The sequence below is a fragment of the Zosterops lateralis genome, assembly GCF_965231275.1.
Source record: "Zosterops lateralis genome assembly, chromosome: 11".
NCBI classification, from domain to species: Eukaryota; Metazoa; Chordata; class Aves; order Passeriformes; family Zosteropidae; genus Zosterops; species Zosterops lateralis.
In genome coordinates this window covers 7,837,682-7,859,793 of record NC_139771.1, presented here as the reverse complement: position 1 = coordinate 7,859,793, position 22,112 = coordinate 7,837,682, and the positions used below count along the sequence as shown (strand labels likewise).

General features: G+C 42.4%; 1 protein-coding gene across 1 annotated transcript; it reads right to left on the bottom strand.

Annotated features, from left to right (window-relative positions):
- Positions 1–2,045: 2,045 nt before the first annotated feature.
- Positions 2,046–21,794, bottom strand: HDAC11 (histone deacetylase 11). The gene is made up of 10 exons (XM_083869721.1): positions 21,758–21,794; positions 20,317–20,465; positions 18,164–18,264; positions 14,290–14,406; positions 12,222–12,264; positions 11,998–12,074; positions 10,692–10,754; positions 8,753–8,849; positions 5,910–6,088; positions 2,046–2,601 (listed from the first exon to the last, which is right to left on the bottom strand). Coding segments are annotated over exons 1-10 (1,071 nt in total). The 5' UTR covers positions 21,760–21,794; the 3' UTR covers positions 2,046–2,358.
- Between the last annotated feature and the right edge of the window lie 318 nt (positions 21,795–22,112).

Genomic DNA, 22,112 nt, shown 5'->3' with positions numbered 1-22,112 from the left:
TTAATAAGTGCATCTTTTGAAAGCATTGTGCACTGATTTATTAATCTAACAGATTACTGCAGCAGAGGAACCCAACTAAAGCACAGAATATCATATAAATGTCTGGTAAAATACAGGAACTTGTAAAGATAAAATTCCACACATAGTGTTCTTTCCTGTATTAAGGCACCAAATTTTTGATAATATGAACGAGTGCTGTGTTTTCCAGTTGTAACTTCACAATGAACATTGAAATGCAGTCAATGTGTCTGCTGCTTATCAGAAATTCCACAGGTGAGTCTGAGAGCCAGCAGGCTCTGCTGCAAACATTCAGCCCTCTGAAAAGACAATGATTTATAAAAAGCATCTAAAAACTACTGCAGCCTTATCAGAAGCTCAGTTACCAGTTTCACACCTGTAATATTAAAATACTTAGATTAGAACTTACAAGGCAGGTAATGAAGTAGAACTTGGAAGTGACTTCAGCCTCCTACAACAACATCCTAAAAAGTATTTGGACACAAACTTGCAAGTTCTCTTCAAGGAATCACCACTGATCTCCCAGAGAAGCTGTTGACAAACCTTGTACTACTCACACCGTTGAGACTCACTGTAATTTCAGCCACAACTTAAGTATAAAAAAATACATCTTCTTGTCTTTCCAAGAAACTGTTCCAGTCAAACTTTTTGACACCCAAGATCCACGTGAAGTGACAAGAAGTCAGTCAGCATTGTTCAACATCATTTTAATCTCCACTGAGGGAAAATTATAGAAACATGTTAACACAAACAGCAAATGTTTGGGGAAAGACCATATGGTGCTATGATGGGGGTTTAGTTCATACAAATGTAATTTAGAATTTTATAAAAATTATATTAAAGAATAACATCTTTCAGTAATGTCAGACAGTATAGAAAAAATAAATCTCAACATTAGTCGTACTTTGATGGTCCTTCTGGTAAGAAACTTAAAAGTGCTCTTTTATACCAGTGTAGCAACTCAAGCTTAGTGCAATAGGTCAGATCTGGTTTAAAGCAGGTATTTATAGCAGTTGTGCAATTCCTACAACTGACAAACCCCATGATCTAAACACAAACACTGGATGAGGTAAGTATTATAATTAGAATTAAACATTCCTTAAATAGTTTACACAACAACTCTACTACAAGGAAAATCCTGGTGCTCCCTCACAGGACGGCTCCAACCTAAACATATTGTAAAACTTGTAGTACAAATCAGGGAAAGTTATAAAAGCTCTTGCAAAATACACAGTTTAGTACATTTACAACCCACTGCTACCCACAGTACCTAATGCAAAATATACCAACTTGAACAAAGCCAAATTTCCCAGGTAGTGCAGCTGAATTTGCTTGGAATACACTATTTTATTCCCAAATCCTCCTAAAAGCTCCATATAAAGTTAGCACATTATCTTAATGTAGAAATGCCACTGCATTCCTCGATGAACAAGAATAATGAAGGATTTGGTTACCAACTATGACTGCAACTAGAAGTACCATTACTCTCTGAGCAAGTGAAAAACACAGCACTAGTTGTGGGAAAATGATTTCAATGTACTCCTCACCCTTTTATACATGGCAAGCTGGCAATAAATAATAAGACAGCCTATAATTCTAAACAGTTTTTTTCTTCAGGGTTGTTGAGAACTGTAAGATCAGCTTCCACTGGACTGTAGTTTCTCCATCTGTGAGTTGGAGTGCACAGGAACTACTGCCTGTCACATGCAGAGCTTGTTTGGAACACCAGACTGCTAATGGAGAGCCCTTATGGCTCATCTGCATATGGAGCCAAAGGTGTTTCATATTCTATCTCACAAAGTGTTTATGAGCAAGATTTAAGTCACTATCAACAACAGGAATAAACTATGAATTTACAAGCATTCCCTCTAAACTGTCTATGGCTTCAAAGCCATAAACAAACTGCCCTGGCTTTTACAGTATTGCACTTCCCTTTAGTGTTCGACTGACAGTTGAAGTCTGCACAGAACTTGTTTTATAACAGTGTTTCAATTTAAAAAGCAATAAATAAAATGCAGTATTTAAAAAAAAAAAACAACCCAAAAACCAGTAGCTTTAGTCCATATTTTTCCCACCTCAGACCATGCTGCAGCATCTGAAACAGGCCTGGACAGTCTTTGGATGCCAACGGCATAGTCCTTCCAACAGAAAAGACCCCCCATACCAATGAGAGAAGCAAATTAAGCTTTCTACAGCAATATTAGACCCGAAGACAGTACCCTTGAGTGCATATGTCATTTAGCTTAAAAGGATGTGTAGCCTTAGCTGAAGACAAATTCAGGAGTTAGACAGAGTTACTCTGTATTGCCTCTGGGTTATGTGTTAGCGCTCAGTGACCCGTCACTGCAGCGACAAGTTGCTGAAGTCCTTGGCAGAGTCTGTGACCATGTTCTGCATGCTGGGACTGCCCAGGGCACAGGCTGGCCTGCCCCTGCCCAGCAGCCCCAGGCTGTGCAGGTTGAGGATGGAGTCAGCGATGATGCGCGCCGTCCTCTTCTGGTACCCCCCGGATGTCACCATCAGCACGGGCACCCCGCGGCTCCGGGCAGCCCTGAACACCACCTCGTCCCTCTTCACAATGCCCTGAAACGTCACCACAGGGAAAGAAATAAGTGATACTGATGCCTTCAGTTTCAGCTTTTGTATTTCTCAGATTCTGCACTGCCTTAGTGCGTAACTCTGAACTTCATATAAAGTGTTAGCCAGTTCTCCTCACAGCTCAGTCAGACAAAACAATCCTTTTCCAGCCCAAGGACATCACTGCAGCTTCAGGCCCAAAAAGTGCAAACAACAGGGAATTGAGGAGAGCAAACTGGGAGGATGGGACTGCATAACCTGAAGTGTAATTGGACAATTAACCCCCATGTGTAAATGGACCAGAACTTATGAAAATGTGAAACCTTGTGACTCAGAGTCCATTTTGTGTCCATCTTGGGTCCATCTTGGATGTAGCCCTGGCCGGGCTCCTGTACTGCCCAAGGTGCATCCTTTGAAGACCTTTTAATAAATCCCCACTTTATTCCTTTAATTCTGTCCAGCCTCTGTCCCAGATAGCCTCTCAAGGCATCAATAGCAACATGATGCTCCAGTTCTAACCTGCGGTTTATGGATGTAGAGTACTGGATGCTTGCTAAGTGTTTAAGGTTTACAGTACCAATGAAAAATTCATTTAGAAGTGCTGTAAACTGGTTTGCATGTATAATCATTAAAAAAACCAAAACCAACCACATTACCACCCAAAACCCCCTGCCAATCAAGTATACTTGGCTTGTTTTAGGGGACACAGCAGAAGAAAGTCTTCAGTACAAATTCCTACAAGAATTCCAGCTCAAAGGCCATAAAGTCTAAACTGATTGCAAATTTTACAAGTGTTCACCCTATTTCCCAGGTGAGGAATTGAGATTAGGACAGACTCTGAATTCACAGTGCTTTAGTTTGTGCTCAACTTGCACAGCACCCTCTGTCAAAAGTTTAGTAACTTGATCAAAACATCACAATCCTACAGAAGAACCCAAAATTCAAATCAAATTTTACACATTCACAATCACTGGCTGAATCTTAAGTCCCAGTTTCTGCAATAAGAGCCTGTAGTTAATGCTAGAAGAATCTATGGCTGAAAGGGAAGTTGCAGAATGTAAGCAATGGTAAATCCATAAAAAGAAAATGAATTTTAAGTAATTTCTTACTAAGAGGAGGATATGGAACTGAAAAATAACAAAGACTGCTGACCAGAGGCGCTTTACTGTCACTGAACCCAGGCAAGAGCAGAATGTGAGTCTTCTGGGTTTCAGATAAGCACATGAGGGTGAACAGAATTAAAATCTACTTTTGTAAAAACAGTTCCAGCTACATGCAACTCATTACAACTCCTCAAAAAACCAAAAAACCCAAAACACTTGCAACACAACTGACACCAGCTTAAAATGGACAGCTCAAAACTTAAACAGCTGCAGAGCTGGAGAAGGGAAAAGGCATCACAATGCAATCAAATACAAATATAAAAAAATCAGGAAGCAGCAGCAGAAGTGTTTCAAAAATGAACATGCACTGCTCAGGCTGCTTACAGGAAGAGTGGAAGTACATCAAGAAATAACACCCTGCCATTAATTAGAGCACAAACAGATGGCAAAGGGAAAGAATAAAACACAAATGTAGCTGAAAAAAAAGTCTCTTGTAAAACCATCCAAGAATATTGTTCACTGCACAGTCTGACACAGCCCTGTGAAAGAACCAGGAATAACAAATGAATAGTAAGACAAAGGAAACTGAAGAATTCTATTAGAAACAGATCCTTAAAGGAAGCAACAGAATTACAGGAGGAGCTGCAAGGCCCTGGGGAACCAGCAGTGGATGCAGCACCATTATCCCACCCCAGAACTAGAAACAACCCCTGCTCACAGGAGCCTCAGTGCTCCAGAGGGAGCCCAGAGGAACTGAGGGGAAATCATGGGCTTATTCCCACATTTCTGTGGAAAACAACAGCCTGGCACAGCTCCCACTTACAAACAAAGGGAAGAGGGACTCAGCTGATGCACCACAGGCTTTTCTACAGCCTCAAGAAGCAGGAAAGCATCACTGAGAGCACTCTGAGGAGCCCCATTTTGAGCACAGCTAACACTGCAGCAGGAGTTCAAAACACAAATCTTCAGGAGGAAAGCCTGGACTGAAGGCCTTTGCAGAGAGGGACTGTGCAGGCAGGATGCCTTTCCAGCACTGGCATCCCAAGCCTGCACAGCAGAGACAAGAGCCCTGCCCTCAGAGCAGACACTAAAGGTCTGTTTCTGTCCCTCCAGCTGTGCAGAGAATGCTTTTCACCATTCCTTGTGGCCAGAGAAGCTGCTTCACCTTTCTTCCCCCATCCTTACATCCTCTGTCTGCACAGCAAGCTACAGCAACTCATTTTTCTTGGCAGTTAACACTGCTCCTTCTCAAAGTGCAGAAATGTGGATTATTTTTAAAGGCAGATCTCAAAGTATCTCCCTGTGACCAAGCTGCCACTTCCCTTGGTGGCCACTGCTCCCCAGAGGGCTCCGCTTCACCAAACCCCACCTCACACCTCATCTCCTCTCCAAGGTCCCAGCAAGTCCAAGTCACTCAGCTCTTCCTTCATGCGAGAGAAATGAACAGAATTAACACTGAACAGATCAAGTGGTGGCTCCAAGAGGGGAATATGAGAGCTCACAGATCAAACCAGCACTTCTCTGTATTGATCTTGTGGCCATTAAAGAGAACTGAATGTGAAACAAGGGAGAGATAGCACAGAGGAACTGTCAGAGAAGGAATCACTAAAACTTATGGAGAAAATAAGAGGACTGTAAATTTTTCCTTATTTTAAGAAAAGCAGAAAGTTGAAGACATCTATGAAGCTTTACAGAATAAACCAAACTTTGAGTTTGGAGAGAAAAAGTAAATGGTATCTAAAGAAAAGGACCAAGAAAAAGAAAATAACTGTTCATTTGCTAAGAATACACAGGCAGGCTGCACAAAGTTGTTATAACCATGAGAGTAGTTCAAAACAGCTAGGAGTGCTACAGAGGAAATTAAGTGTAAGATACACACTGGGGGCAGGTGACAAAAGAAATACATTGTAAAATGGGGCATGTGAGGGGAAAAAAGAATCAAAGAGAAAACAAACCAAGCAGGGAAAATAGAAGTCAGGTGAAGTGTGAAAATATCCATCTCTCTCTGGTTACTGTTTGGGTGTTGGCAATCAGGGTATTTTAAAGAGAAGATGAATGATACTGGAACAGGCACCAGAAGAACAAAAATATTTAGTCAGGGAGAGGCAAGAAGTAAGAGGAGGGTGAAAAGGCAGGGGAGATGATGTGTCAGTGCTGAGAGCAGTGTCCCTCCCTGCAGCCTGGGGAGGCTGTGCTCTCCAGGTCACACACCTGGGGGGAAATGGCCAGGCCTCCCAGGGGATCCCCATCCAGAATGTCAGTGCCAGCATTGTAAACCACGATGTCAGGCTTGAATTCATTCAGAGCTCCCTCCACATGGGTGTGCACCTTCTGCAGGTACTCGCTGTCCTCTGTGCCCCACTCCAGCTCCACTTTGCGTTTTATGGCACCTGAGGGACAACAGAGCAAGCACTGCTCAATAAACAAGGCATTGCTTTGAGGGAAAATGCACAATTTAGGTAAGCAAGCGAAAAAAAATTACATTTCGTGAAGCTCTCTCAATGCATTGCATTGTCATAGAAACATGAATTAAAGAAAATTATTCAACTACTTGTTTTCTCAGCAAATGTAAAGCACAATGACCTTGAAAAAATTCCATTGAAGAGAGAAAATTAGATGCAGGACAAAAAAAAAAAATCTGAGATGCAAATGGAAAATGTTATTGAAAAACAGCTGAGCTGCAAGTCCAGTTACTAATCAGCAGAGAAATCATAAAGAAAATTATTAACTTAAAAGTAACCTAAATAAAGCGTAAGGGAAAGAAAACATTGAACTGCTATTGCAGAGGAAGCAGCTGGGGGAAAAACAAGATAAATATCACTGAGAAATTATGAAGATGTTTTATTTTTATCACAACACTCAAAACTTCACAGCAAGGGATCATGAATTTATGTGAACTGCTTTATGAATGTATAACAAGACTCAGCTTTGCCTCAAGCATTTTCAATTTAATGTTCTTACCCTGTAATCCTACCAGAAGCGCAAATATCAAATTCTTAATTTAAACCAAATTATTTCTAATGCTTCTAATAAAGCAATAGGAATAGAAAATGAAGGCTGAGAAGGTAAAGGAAAGAAACCCAAGGTTATGCGGCCAAGCTTTGGGTGCTTTTATGGGGAAACGTGTGACTCTATCTTTGAATTAATCAAAGCCATGCCAGAGCTGTTCCAAGCTATGACTTCTAAAGGCATCACACTAAATGATGTGCAGTCTCACACCTCAAATGTGGATTCAGCCCCCACCAGGTGTGCAAGAATGCACTCAGCCCAGAATGACACTTAATTACTCTAGTGATTGCTGCCTTTTGCTCTGCTTTCCATCCTTGCTCAGCATCAGTGAAGCTTTTCTTTTTCATCCTGTTATTTTATATTGCAACAACATTAGTTACAAAGGTTTTTGTTTCTTTATGCTTTCTCTGAGTTTCAGCCCTTCCTGTTTACCCTTCAGTGACCTAGTCCTATTCCTCATCCATCCTTTCTCTTGCTAAGCCCGTGTAATTCCAGACTGCTTCCCCCAGGGACACAATGTGCTTGTGCTTTGGCAAGGTGAGCGGCTCCTTTTTTTCCCTTCCCTAATGAACTGCATGGGGCAAGAAATGAGTAGAAGACGTTCCTGCAATAAAACATGGGGAAAACGGGCAGGAAGTCCAAGGAGACAGCGCTCAGTTGGAGTTTACCCTACGGATTCAAAATCTCATGTTCAAGCCTCTGCCCCTCATCAAAGAGATTCCCCGTGATCCCAACTCTGCCTGGTCACCTGTTGGAAAGGGTTTAAGGGACTTAGCCACAAAAATCCTGTTTAGCCATTCTTAAGCAAACTGCAAGGAACTGCACGTTGACACAGCTCTGGCCCAGCCCTGTGCACCTCACCCTCCGTCTGCACAAAGGGAGTGCTGGTGTTCAGTGTGCCACTGCAGCTCAGGGCTTCAGACTGCTAACAAGGACTGACTCTGTTTTGGTCTTCATCCATCTGTTCAAATGCTGCCATGTCATATTTGAATAAAGGGATGCTTTTCTTGGGGGGAAAAACCCCCACATCTGCTTGCAATTTGTCTGCCTCCAGACATGGAGGTTATTTTTTAGCTTAAAACCTTGAAATACTACAATCCTTAGTATCTTTCCCAGTCAAAAGACAGCAGTGCAATGCACTGCACCCAACTCTTGTCAAGAATCCAAATGAAGGAGGTTTTTCAGAACAACAGCATCACTGACGGAATCCAACAGCAGAACAACTCCCCCAGCACCCCCTGACTCAGTGAACAAACTAAGCCTGTAATAAATGACAGTGTAACAGAACCAAAGACAAATAAACTTGGGGCTTTTGCATTCCAATTCAACCATTATCAAAGCCCCACTAATTAATTGTGGCAGGTCACAAGACACAACAGACACATCACAGCAGGGATAAACAAACCACAAACAAACCAAAGGGGGAACTCCCCATCCCTGTAGGGATTTAACAGTGGAGATTTGGCATCTGGGGACACTGGTGGCAGTGCTGGAGGAAGGGTTGGACTCAGCCTCAGAGGGACTGATTTGCCTTGTTTCCAACCTTGTGGCAAATTCAAATGCAGATTGTTTCCCTCACACTCATCAAACAAATTCTACTGGCAAACCAACACCTGAGTATGCTGTAACTTCACTCTCAAAAGAACATGAAACCTTTTTACTCGGTGTCAGCTGTTCCTCAGTGAGTTCTCTCATAAATGTAAGGTAAGGGAAAGATGAAGTTCTATCAACTCTCTTCAAATCAAAGGATTATTCAACTTGCTGCTCCAAGCTTTGGAATGAACTACTAACAACATCCACTGACACCTCCCTACACCCTGCACTCCAGAAAGTCATTCCTGAAGGGAGGGAAAATGCTACAGCATGAACACTATTGTGATGTGATATATATAACAGTGAGCAGTGAAAATGATGTGAAATTAAACATAATAAAAAAAGAAATCCATGTAACGGTGCTGCAAGGAAGCTTAGTAATAAATAAAGAAGTTATGAAACAACACAGTAGGTCTGGTACATTTGAGAAGATGAATTTCAGTTATACTCACGTTTAGCAAAACCATCCCCTGGGTAAATGTATCTATTGTATGCATCCATAATATAAACCCGAGGATCATCCATAAAGTCCCTCTCATGGCCATTTCCCTGAAGGAAATTTACAGTTAGCTATTCCTAGCATGTCAACACAATTAAATTCTAGAGTAATTAACACTACAAAAGTTCTAATATTCAAAACGCCTGCGTCATTCTCTTATTTATAGTCCTGGAGGTTATTTTGAGGGGGCTTGACAGTATCAGTCTGAAGACTGCAGGTATTACACCACAAATAACGTTCTTGTCTCTCTGAAGGTAATTTGCATGGATCTCATTACACATGTAAGAAAAATAAGCAAAAATCAGAAGCTAATTGTCCTCAAGAACATCACAAAAGCAACTGTGACCACCAAACAGATCTGTCCTCTTCCAACTGTGCAAGAAAACGTCACTTTCAATTGCTGCAGTAATACTGAGTATTCTTATGTAAGAATTAATAAATAAGCAAAGCAGAATAGAGCTCTCCTGGTAACTCAAGCCTTGGTGAGGTAAGTATTCCCTGGAAAAATTCCAAACACTAACCCATCAGTTTAACACCTGAAATTCCCTACAAAAAATTGAACTGGGTGTAGACAGATGCTCGAGAGAAAACTCGGATTTGGAATAGCTCCCCCTCCCTATTTTTGAATTTAAGTACTATTCTTTTGGCTCTCACTTATTTTCACTAATATAAAAATAATTTTCCCACAGCAATCACTAAGATACTTTTGTTTAAATCAGTGTATCATACAGGACCATAGCCCTGATCCCCAGAAATTCACTTAAACTACAGAAACAGACACTTCCATAAATATATCTGCTGTAATTCAGTTTTTATGCTGACAAATGGCAACTCTGTTTATTTCTTCAGCATCTCTGGTCCACAAACAGTTCATGCACACAAGCCTAGGAATATGAAAGCCTCTGAAGGAACCATTTCCTTATGAGAGGTGAAACTCATCACTGCACTAAGAATTGAAAGAGTCACAAGATGAGAATATCTGCATCCTTAAACAGGATCTGCTGACCTACTTCAGACACCTCTCACTCCCCCCAAGAAAGGAAACAACAGGTATTTTAATGTTCACACTGTGACTACTAGCACCTCTGAAAACCAAAATACATTCCAAGAATTTTTCAAAACCAAACCATCCCCACATAGCACAAAACAAATCCACGGCCTGACAGAGAGGCTGAAGAGAACCATGAACACAAAACACCTTTCTAATGCATAATCTGTGTCCTGCTATCATGGTGATTTTAGGACACAGAAGAGAAATGAGAGAAAATAAAAAACTTGCAGCCATTAGGCTTCCTCAGTGCCATGGAGCTGTGTGAAAATGGTTTCTTTACACATAATAAATCACCTGAAATGCCTCAGGCTGGACATAACTTTGGTGCATTAACTGCCTTTCTAAACATACCATTTCCTTCCTTTCAGGATTTATTTTGCAAATCCACCAAAGCTGAGATTTGATCTCAGCACCACAGTAAATCACTGCACCAGGTGAAGAGGGATGGATCCTTTACTTCATTAGCCCGAAGCTAGGCCTAAAATTAAATCAGTGAAGGTCAAATCCCTCCCCTGCAGAGGCTGCTGCAGTGACCAGGCATTCAGAACTCGCAGGGATTGTCTGGAGAGATCCTTGTTCCTCATCCCTGGAGATCCGGAGCGCAACGCAGCAAGATTTTCACATGCAGCCACACGATGGGGCTGCAACTCAGGTTAATTTTATTAAACTGGCTTAAGAGCCTTTTGATTTCTGAAGAATCAACTCTTCACAGTTTTCATCATCTCTGATTAAGTTCGTATTCAGTGATTTTATATTTGTATTAGAAAAAAAAGTTATTTATCACACACTTTTGTATTTCAAGCAAAACATCTGCAGCACTGAATACAGGTAAACTACTCACCTGATGGGCATCCAGATCAATGATTGTAGCTCTAGACACTCCTGGTACTCTCTCAAATAAGAACTGCATATACAAGCAAGGAAAAACATGGAGAAATGTATGAAGTTAGGTGACAGATTGAACTGGAGGCTCGAAGATTGCACAGTGCAGGACTAGTAGAATTTGAATGTAGGGCACATCTCTTTGTTTCAGTCACCAAATAAACTGAGACATGATTATCACACATTTAACAAAAACATCTCGTTGATTGACATTAAAAGATAATTTAAAAAAAAAAAAAAAAAAAGAAACCTATACATTTCCACCAGATATCAGAGAACGGCCAGGCCCACCCAGGGATCACAGAGCTGATGGTGCTGCCACAGGCTGGAGTGGAACCAGTGAAAGCATCCAACTGCAACAGCCCAAAATTCAGTGTTCAGGAAAAGCTGCTGTAAGGACTGCATGCCTTAGAGCCACTTTTAGTGACAGAATTCATTTCTTACTCTGTCTGAAAACAAAAAAATGGCTTTTTACTTCATTGAGTCTTAACTTTGCTAAGGTACTATCTTTAATGTAGACGTGGTAAAACCCAAAGATTTGGTACAAACTGGCACCCACTGTAATTCCTCAATCTGTATTTTAATGGTAAGTGAAAAAAGAACACTGTGGGTTACTTTTCTGCAAATTACCACGTACAGAAATTAGGATGTTATCTCACATGGGGTGCTGCAATCATTAGAGCTCCTTAATGTTTGATTATTACTGATACTTTATAAATATTCTAGTACACAAATATATCATAGCTCATTTGATAAAAATAAGCCCCAATTGGAGACGGCTCTTACTTCAGCCATTTAACAGCTAAATACCAAATGCATTCATTCCCATTTGGTGACTATTTTGGAGTCACTCATTTTTATTCATGAATCTGAACCAGTCTGAGCCCCGCATGGTGCAGCTTGATTCTGACAGGGGATTTTTGTCTCGGCATTTGTCCTGAGTGTAACCACTGAAATCAATGTGGAATGTCCGGGTTCACCTGCAAGGCCAGGAGAATGATCACTGAGGATATTAGAAATCCATCTGGTTTGATTTGGAGTGGTTTTTGCAAGACAACATTATCAATGCAATTACAGTGGTGCAAATTTACATTGATAATTCTGACCCATGCAACTCTTGCCTTCCACTTTACAAACTCTCCATACCCCTATTCCTGCCCATCTGGAAATGGCTTCGTTTTCTACTATTAGGATGTAAATTAGGAATTTATGTGGAATTCTCCTCCATTTGCACAAAGAGCAGAAAACTTAAGAGCAGTTCTTACCTTGATGGCCAGTGTGATGTCAGCATATGCACAAAATCCTCCCCCTTTGTCACTGGAGCAGTGATGGAAACCACCCCCTGAACAGGGAAAGGGTGAAGAGGTGAAAAGCTGCATACTAAACAAAAACCAGATACTAAAAACACTGATGGGCTTTGCAAAGAGACGTAAATGAAGATCAGATGCTTTTAACACACTATTTAGGGTATCACAGAATTTGTACTCACCCACGTTGATGGCCCAGCCTCTATCCACAGCAAGCTTTCCTGCCTAAAAAAAACCCAAAAACAATACAGTTGGAATTCCATAAATGAATGAGGCAACACTTAATGTCTGCTTCCATGTCAAAACACTCCTGACATTCCAACGTGCTGTGGAATTTTCAGATCTTCTGCCACTGAAGCAGATCCCTAAGTACAACCCTTAACAAAAGTACCCTCAGCATAAGGAGCTGAGAGAGCATTTGCTATGACATCTGTATTTTCTTCTCTGGCAGCTGGAAAAGGGCAGTGCTGGGAAGAGTGGAAAATGAGAATGAAGCTCCTGGTGTCCTTCCTGTTCATGCAGATAGAGGAATGTAAGCTCAAAATCCTGGAACACAGACAAAAAAACCCCACAGTTCCAGCTGGGGATGGGACCAGACAAGTGCTCCAGTGTGAAGTGTCCTGGGATTGCTTTTATTTTTTATATGATAGAACATGCAGGGTATAGAATATTATTGATCTTTTCCCCTCCAGTACAGGAAAACTCTGCCTGTACCTCTCCTTTGAACTCAAATGACATTCAGGGAAGGGAAAAGTATTGACAGAGAAGAGATACACAAGGCTTACATGATGGAATTTTAACTGAAAATCCTGATTATTTTGCCCAGGAAGAGTCAAGCAGGTGTTTAAGTGCAGCATTCCTTAACTTGTCTGTTAAAAGTAGTATTACTTCAAAATATTACTAGTAACAAGTGAAAAAAAAAAAAAAAAGTGGGGAAAGAAAACATTTTAAAATTGATGATTTCTTGTCTGTAGTCATGGAAAGAAAAGATTACACATCATATCCAAAATGAAGTTTGGACAGTCTTTATAACCAGTATTTACATTTGAACGGTTTTAATTCAGTACTAGGACAACTATTGGGATGGTAAATGTGATCCTGCTATGATCATGGCAACTTACACAAATTAGATCTTGGGGAAAGACTGCAGTTTCTGAACTATAAAACCCATTAAGTCCCAGGGAGAACACATTATCTGCGATTTATCACACTTCCTAGGGATTCCTCACCAAAACCCAATCTTCCCAGATTGCTAAAATATCATTAAAAAGTAGACAAACTCAACAGGAATTTTTGTCATAAACAGGCCCATCAGGAATAGCAGAAAATTGCACTTCTGACTTGTACTGTACAAATTTTATTGTCTGATGAATCAAAATTGCTTTTGAAGTACATTCTTATTTCTCCACAATGACAAAGGTAAAAATAACAGCACATGGCCTCAACATGAATCCCAAAGTGCCCAGGAGTGGCATCCGTGTGTCAGGAGCCATGAAAAAAACCAGACCACTGGTGGGACACATCTCTAACTGGTGAACACACACCTGGGAGTTAAAGATAACACAAGCACAGTGAAGAAACATCCCCAAACTAGAGAAAAGTATTGCATAGCTGCAACCAAGCTGAAAGAGGCTTCACACACACTGAGCTCCTGTCAAGAAATCTCCAAGGCAGAGCATGAGGCAGCTCTAAACTCTCCCCAAGTTCCTCTCTCAGACCATTCCCTCCATTGCTGTGACAATCCTGCAGTGACAGTGTGGCTGTAATGAGAGGAAACTCTGCAGATCCCTGCTCAGCAGGACTTGCTCTGAGTGACAACCAAGTATTTTCTTAAGCACCTTGAACACTATGAAATTCTTTCTCCCTCCTCCTCTCCATTCTGCTTTTGGCAGTTCATGCCTACTGAAGGAGGCAGCACTTTTGTTACCTGGCCTGTCACCATAATCCAATAAATCTAAAGACTTAGCCAGAACCCAGCAGGTTCTTTCAGAATTCAAATCCTTAAATAGTCCTTAAAAAAAAAGTTGGTTTAACTTTTTTATTTCCCAGCCTGAACTTCAAGTTATATATCAAGGACAATAACCTATAATAGTAATAATAACAATGACCTGCAATAAACCCTGTTCCTGTACCTGGCACAGCAGCACTGTCCAAGGCTGACAATCTGAGTTACATAAACATCAACTCCCAGGTTTAAAGTCTTTGATGGACAAATTTAAATACGATAAAAGTGGATCGAGAGCACCTTACCATTATTGTTCCTCCTGTCTGGGTTCGTAGAGGCTTCAGAACTTTTCTCTGAACAACAAAATTGGGAAGGAAGGCAACTGGTGGAATTTCTGTGATTGTAGCCACAACAAATGACCACTGCAATGGGGAAAAAGAGAGTTCCAATTAATGGAGTCTGGTTTAATGATGACACTTATCTCTCTCATTAGTTACTATTTGCTGAAAAGGTGCTCACAGGCCCTTAGGAAGAGTATTAATATTTTTAGATGGAAATGACCACCCCAGTTTTTATTAGTGACCATCCTCACGCTTTTAACTGTGAGAATCATCACCTTCCAGATTTTAGTATCAAACTGTATTAAATCAGCAATTTTTCAGCAAGGCAGTATTACGTTCAGAAAATGTAATATCCCTCAGATTGGGAGGAAGAATTGTAAAATGTCCTTCAGCTACACTTGATATATTGTTCAAACCTAAAATATCTATTCCTGTGTGGCATCAAAAGGATATACCAAGGAGAAAGCAAACACAAACAAACAGACAACTGAACTAAGAAGTTCAAACACTTAAGTGAACACACAGTGCAAACTTTAGCATAGAGAACTGATTAAAATTTATTTAGCATATTAAACACTTCTGGAAAATGTTTCAAGGAAACATTTTGTTCAAAAGTCTTCAAGGTTGGAACGCAAAATATTTGCAAAATGCAAATGCTTTTTTTTTCCCCCCCAAACACATTGATTACTTCAAAGAACTTCCACTAACACTGCTACCAGTGATAACACTGCTAAATATATTTCAAAGCCTAAGACACAAGCAAGGATATACCTGTCCAACCAGTACTGAAACACCGAGGGACTGAGGATTACGACTCGTTGACACGTACAAAGAGTCTGAACAGATTCTGTTTTCTGCAACATTAGGAGCTGTAAGGGACTGAGGGCATTGGCTGCCCCATTCCTGAGCTGGTCACAGCTGGCAGGATGTCCAGGTGGGTAGTTTGAACCAAAGGCAACCACATCTCCACCTCAGGTTCCTCTGATGCTCACAGTAACTCTCCTGTTAGCAAGATTTCAATTACCAGGTACTACTGGGTGGGTGAAGGGCTGGCATTGTTCATGAAGTGCCTAAGTCCTGACTATATTTTGCCAACAGTTAATTTCAAAATCTACTTTTATATTTGCAAGGCATTATTCTGTTATCATCCTATCAGCTGTCCATCATAAGGTGCTTTAATTGTTTTTTTAGTACAGTTAATCTTGATAAAGCCCCTTTGCAAGACATTTTAGCTTTTGAAAACACACATTATTAAAAACTATATTCAATCCTGTTGTTCTAAAATGGATATGAAAAGGTCACATTTGGCTAGAAATCAATTTGACCTCAAACGTGAACAATAATCACACAGGAAGTTTTAATGAAGTTTAAGGTAAAAGTAATGTCAACAGGGAGAAGTGGGAGTAATAATGGCTCAAACCAGAAATTATGTAGCTGTAGGTTTTTAAGTGGAGGTGAGAAATCCGGGTGTGGTGGAGTGTTGGCTCCCAGGTCACTGGTCACAGCTGGGGCCACTCCTGCTGCCACTCACTGCCCACACCTGGGATTAGTAATTCCCAGCAGACGGGGGAAGTCACCAACTGGGAGCAAAGTCTGGGAGTTCAAAAGGCAGCTACAGGTGAAGGAAAATGCTTCTCCACTTAGTAACTGAAAATCTGTGGAATGTTTTATGCTTTTTTTCTTCAGTGTGCTGGTTTTGTTTTCCAGCATTTCCCACAATAAATTCCCAGACCAGCTTTATCCTCAGCATTTGCATTTCAGTGTTTGCTCACTTATGTTACCATAGAACTTGTCATAAATAAAAAGGGAAAGGCAGAGTCTGAAACTGGCTCTAAGCTCATTGCCTGCCTCCTTCCCAAGGTTCAGAATGCTGACACGCAAGAAATTCATTATTTTATATAACACTAGGAAAAGGCAGCAAGTGGAAAAGTACTGCAAGCAAACTACCCACAGTCCACTCATCACCTTGGAGACCTGAATTCTTCAGAGGAATAACTGAGGGGGAGTCACCTCAATTCAAAAGGCCAAACTTTGTTTTAAGGACTGAGCAGGGAAACAAGGAGACCCTTCCTGCCAACACAGACCTGATTTCCAGTAGTAGTACCTTGTGCACACTTATTGTTTCTCTTCACCCAACACTCAGCTGGCCTTTCAGCTGCTGCTAAGACACCAATCACCACCTACTCTTGCAAGTGTAGGCAATTTCCTACCAAATTCATGTTCAGATTTTCAATGAACACTCGAGTGATCCATTATTACAGGAGATCTGGGCATTCTCAGAAAGGCGAGCAACTTTGCAGTCTTCAGAGCTGATCTAATATAAAACTACACCATTTTTACATATTTGTCTGGATTTAAAAGCAAAATAGCACAGTACACTTCGGATAAGGCAATGAAGAATTTTCACAGGGCTTTTTCATGTCTAGGATGTTACTTTGCTTTTGCAACTAAGCACTTTTATCTTTGCTGCTTGGCAGGAATCTGCTGGCATGACCAATACAACATCTTCCAGTTCCTACACTTGCAGGAAACATTCTCCCCAGAAAAGGGGGAGAGCAGACACCCAGTTAATCCCATCTGGATACACACAACAGTGCTGGTCTTGACCACAAGTTATCCAGACGATTCCCTGTGAAGCCATCCCATAGGTACTAAAAATATGATGATGACATTCCAATCTGAGCTGTGCACATTAAACCCTGCTTCAAAGAAGTGATTCAGTAAAAAGAGGTGGGTGGTTCTATAGAATTAAAAGTTCAACATCAAGAATAGCTGCGGTAATATCAAATGTAATGATGCATGAAATTGCATGTAACTTCACAGCACAGAATGAAAAAGCAGAAGAGAACTCAGAAAAGCAGTTAGGAGTGAAAAAGTTCACACAAATAACAGATCACTTATACAGGAAAATAAAACATTCCAGAAATAGCAAATCCAAGGACTCTTCCACTGTGAAAAGGCCTGGATGACTCAAAATAACTTCTTTTGAATTATGGAATAGAACATTTCTTTTCTCTTACAAATGCATTCTTTGCCCTCCAAGCAGAGTTGCAAAGTAAAAGTAACATCACCTGCACTCATCTACTACCTAATTCCAGCCACAGGTGACCGGATAGATTCAGAACCAGAAATCTCACAGGTTTATGTTTTAGAGTTACACCGAAGATAAACAAATGGGTGTTTCCTTTAGAAATACACAAGGAATGTTCTTCATCCCCCTGCTGTCCTGTGTGAGCTGTCTCTGGAAACTTTCACAACACATAACATGCTTGGCGATGCCCTTACACTGATCTTTCACCTCTCTCCATATTCCACTGATACAGGCAGTGTCTGAGTATGAAGCCAGCACTTCCCCACAACAGACTGACCACAGAACCCTCACTCAGATGCTCTGTCAAGATTACATAACCCCAGAAAGCAATCTCTGTGTTAGAAAACATGCAATGAAGTACCCCATGTTAGTGGTTTCTACTGTATCTTCAATTTCAGACCTGTATTTTACCAGAATACTGCATAACTTACACTGCTCAACATCAAAACGCTGGCACTAACAAGGATATTGACATCTCAGACATTCTAATTTTCCCTGTGTTTAATTTCCCTGAAATATCCTTTCAGCTCACCTATTTAACATGGCAAACCCTCTTTCCCCTCCACCCCTCTGTAGTGTGAAGTGCCCAGTATTTCTGTGGTTTTCTTTCAGTGTTCTCAATAACAATGTTATCAGTGTGATCAACAGATCCCATTCTATAGCTGTAAGGCCGATTTAAAACAAGACATCCACTGCCTTTGACACTCTGGACAGTTTGCTGCAAAAACACATGAACAGGTACAGCACCTTTAATTTATTAAGGTAGCGCCTGGTGTGAACAACCAAGAGATCTTCATCAGTCGCTTCCCGTGCCTGCACAATCAAGTCATCTGCAATTAGTTTTTCTTCTGCAACAGGAGAGAAATAACAATTGGCATTGTACAGCACTGCTCAGCTCCCCAAGTCCCCAGCAGTCTGCTCTGACCTCAGTGTGGAAACTTCCTCTATCATGTTTGTTCCTGGCATGACTTTAGGTTGTTCAGAGTTTGCAAGTTTTCCAAATACAGAAATTACAAATTCCTCTGTCACAGGTAGTGTGTATTTGAGACATAGTGTGCACAGAAAGTTTTCAGAGTGTGCTAAGTTCATGGGAATTTCCTGTCTGAACTGGAAGGACAGACAGGTAATGACAGAGGATGAACACACACTGGAATCACACAACTCCTCACAGTTTAGACCTTGGTGTTTGTACCATCAAATAGTCACCATTATTTTAACATGCTTTAAGAAATCCCACAGTTTATACTAGGATTTAATCCCCTAAATCACAGAAGAATAAAGTAATAAATCCAAACTCATAACAAAGTAATGGCTTGAGTATTCATGGAAGCAAGTAAGCTTAACTAGGATATTTCTATCACCCCCTACCTCAATCTAATTTCAAGAAAAAACAATGAGCAGCTATTAATTCTTTCCCTTGGAGACCAAAAGGTTATTTTAAAACTTAGTTTTATAAGAGTAAGTTACTCCCAAGAACTCAGAATGAGTGCGTATCATCACTACAAACAACAATTATAAGGAATCCCACCGATCTTCCCAGGCAAATTTTGGTATTTAATTGCTGCACAGCTGTAGCCTTCTAAGCCTGTATCTCTTCTTAAACTTTATACTTGGAGGAGAAAGAAAACAACTCGGAAATGTGAGAGATTTTGCTGTGACGTGTTATACAAGAACAGCACCTGCAACAACATTTGTTTTGGCAAGCTCCTGATTCTCCTGACTGAGGCCTGAGGAACAATTCATTCATGCACTGGTGTCAAACAGAGCCAAACTGCTGCCTTCTGCAGGAGGGGAAGGGGCTCTGCAAAGATCTTCACTGCTGATCTGCTCAGTGGCAAGGCACAGGGGAGCTCAGCTGGTGCCAGGGATTGCTACAAAGCCAGAGCAAACCCAGTGCTCTGGAGCATCCTGAGGCTTCTTCCTCCTCCCAAAGCAAGGACAGCCAAACAATTGGGAAAACTCATTTTCTGTGAAAGCCTGAGACACTTTGGAATAGACATGTCACACAGAAAAGAGCTGGAGGAAAAGACTTTACACAGAAGAAACAGAAAGACAAAGGTTCTCATTAATTAAGAAAACTGTTGTGGAACCCAGGACTAAATTAAGGTCGTTAGAGGAAAAAGCCAAAACTCAGCTACTAAGTTGTTAAGAGTGTTAAAATTATTTGAGCTCAGTCAAAAGAATACAAGTCAGCCTGCAGTGGGAAGGACGGTCCTGAACTGCAAAGGATCATCAGCTGAAGGAGTCACTAAGACCACAAAAAGAGAAGAGGCCTGGCTTTGGGACAATCAACAGCCTTTCTCTTGGCAAGAGAAAAAGCCTTTTTTTTTTTTTTTTTTTTTTTTTTTTTTTTTTTAACTCTTGAGGAGCAGGTTTGTGCTTTAAATTAAGAGATGCCAAGATTTCATTGGCCCTGATCCTGCCCCTGTTCTGACATTTGCATCTCCTTAATGCATTTCAACCTGTATCCTCCAAATGGTTTAAACAGCAATAATTAGAAGCATCATAAAAAGCTCTGCCTGTACCAGAGGGGCCTCAAAGCTCTTTCCAAACATCATCAGAGCAATAGGATGAGGCTGCTAAAGAATGGACTAAAGTGCTACAGCAGCACTTTTCACTCAGCCTGAGAAGCCCATTGTGTAGTCCAGGTTAAGTAACTAAGTTACACCTGCAGCAAAGCATCATTAACATAAAGCATCATTAACACCGGGTGTTTCAGCAGCCACAGGAATATCCCAGTGCCTGCTACACCGGGTGTAAAGTCAGGGGAGCACAAGGCTGTAGGAAGCCACACACTGGAATTCAGCTCTGGTAAACCAAACGTAAGTCAGCACTAACCACATAATTTTCATTAGGTTTTATGTAAATGCTGGTTTAAGAGGCGCCTTCTGTTATTTTACCTTTCAGGAAATTGATGACTTTCCCCCATTTCCCCGCATCAAAGGGGTGCAGCTTCTCAAGGCCCATGAAGGTGATGTTGTAGTCTGGGGAGTAGACGATGGGCCAACATCCCGGCGGGGGCTCCTCGTACAGCTCCGTCCTGTGGGGCCTTGCCCAGCAAACACACACCAGTCACCACCTCAAAGAAACATTGACCACTTCTGCACTGGAGGCCCAGTGTCACCTAACACCAGACTTATAATTCTTAAAGATGGCATTTCCAACAGAAATATGGAAACATTTGGCTCTCTCCCCCTGCCTTTCCAGATGTGCCAATCAGCACCTCTGCACAAAGGTGAACCCAGTTTGCAGACAACATAACCTTCAATAACTGCATAACTAGACTCCTGTTTTAAATTCGGTATCAAAACACAAACCACGATGCTTCTAACAACAGAAGCTTGGAAAGATTCCTACGCTCCTTTCCTAGAAAGCAACAAACTATTTTGTGACCATGTGAGCAAACTAATAAGCCTTTAGGTTTTTATTTGCAGAGCGCAGAACCAGAGGACGTGCTCGTAACTCCAGATGTCACACCTGTAACCCTTAACTGGTACTTTCCTTGGCTCCTCCCTCCGAACTATTGTACTTTCCCAACACCAGGAAGCACAGCAGAGGCAGCTCACAGGCCGTTCACAAACGGGCAATGCTGCGCTCTGTGTTTACAAACACAGATTGTTTGTGGACATCTGTGTGCACACCAGCAGACCAAGGCTGAGAGGGGATTCTGTGCTCACACTCTGTGCTCCACCGCCTGCGGCTCGCCTTCTGTGCCCCAAACTCCACCGGCCCATGCCGTGACCGCCCCTGCTCCCCGAAATCTAAAGCAGGGAAAACGCTTTGCAGCATACTGTGCAAGACACAGGAGTCTTTTGTCAGGTGAACAATACGAACAGAAACACCCTTATTTCCAGTCTGAACAAGCTGAAAATTACCCTTTCAAACCCCTGTTAGAAACAAACTAAAAGAAACAGGAGGACAATGGAGGTTTTTCACCAGAACCCGCAGCCCAGTGCCTGCACACCGCCCACACTGCGGGCCGGGGCTGCCGGGCCCTTCTCTCGGCCCTCCCCTGAAGATGCTGTGACAGCGGGGCCTGGAGCCTCGGCCCTGCGGGGCTGCACGACAGGGTGGCCTCCCCGGAGCCCGGAGTGTTCCTGGTGGGACACCGCCTTCCCAAAGGCCACCCGGTTCCCAGAGGAACAGCCCGTTCCCAGCCGGGCTCCTCGGCCGGGCCGGGCCGCTGTCAGGCCGGGGCCTGGGGGCGCTGCCGCAGCCCAGCCCGGCCCTGAGGCCCCGCGGTCGGGCGGTGCGGGCCGGCTCCTCCCGCCGCCCCCCGAGCCGCCGCTGGCCCCGGTGCCGCTCCCCGAGCCCCGGTGCCGTCCCCGTGGCCGTACTCACATCCCCGCCTCCGCCGGGCCGCGCAGGGAAGGGCGGGCACGGCTCCGCCCGGCGCACACGGGGCGGGCCCACACGGTGAGCCGGGCGGCGCTCCGGGGATGGGGAAAGCGTGTCACTAACACCGGGCCGGGCACGGCACGGGCGGGATCGGCACCATTGGCCGCCTGACACAGTCTCAGGCTCTGACAGCGTTTGTCACAAGCGCCGGGCTCACGTTGGGGGAGTTGGGGACACGCAAGGTGCGGGAGCTCAGGGCTCAGGATTCCGCACTAACGGCAGCTCTGCATGGGAACACACGGGCGTCTTTGCATAGGAAAATGCCATCCTCGGTGTGAAATAAACCTAACAGCAGGTA

Coding starts and splice junctions, on each gene's coding strand:
- HDAC11 (XM_083869721.1), bottom strand. Junction 18,265..20,316: donor AGTCATCAATTTCCTGAAAG/GTAAAATAACAG, acceptor CTCCTGTTGCAG/AAGAAAAACTAATTGCAGAT. Junction 8,850..10,691: donor TTGATCTGGATGCCCATCAG/GTGAGTAGTTTA, acceptor AATTTCCTTCAG/GGAAATGGCCATGAGAGGGA.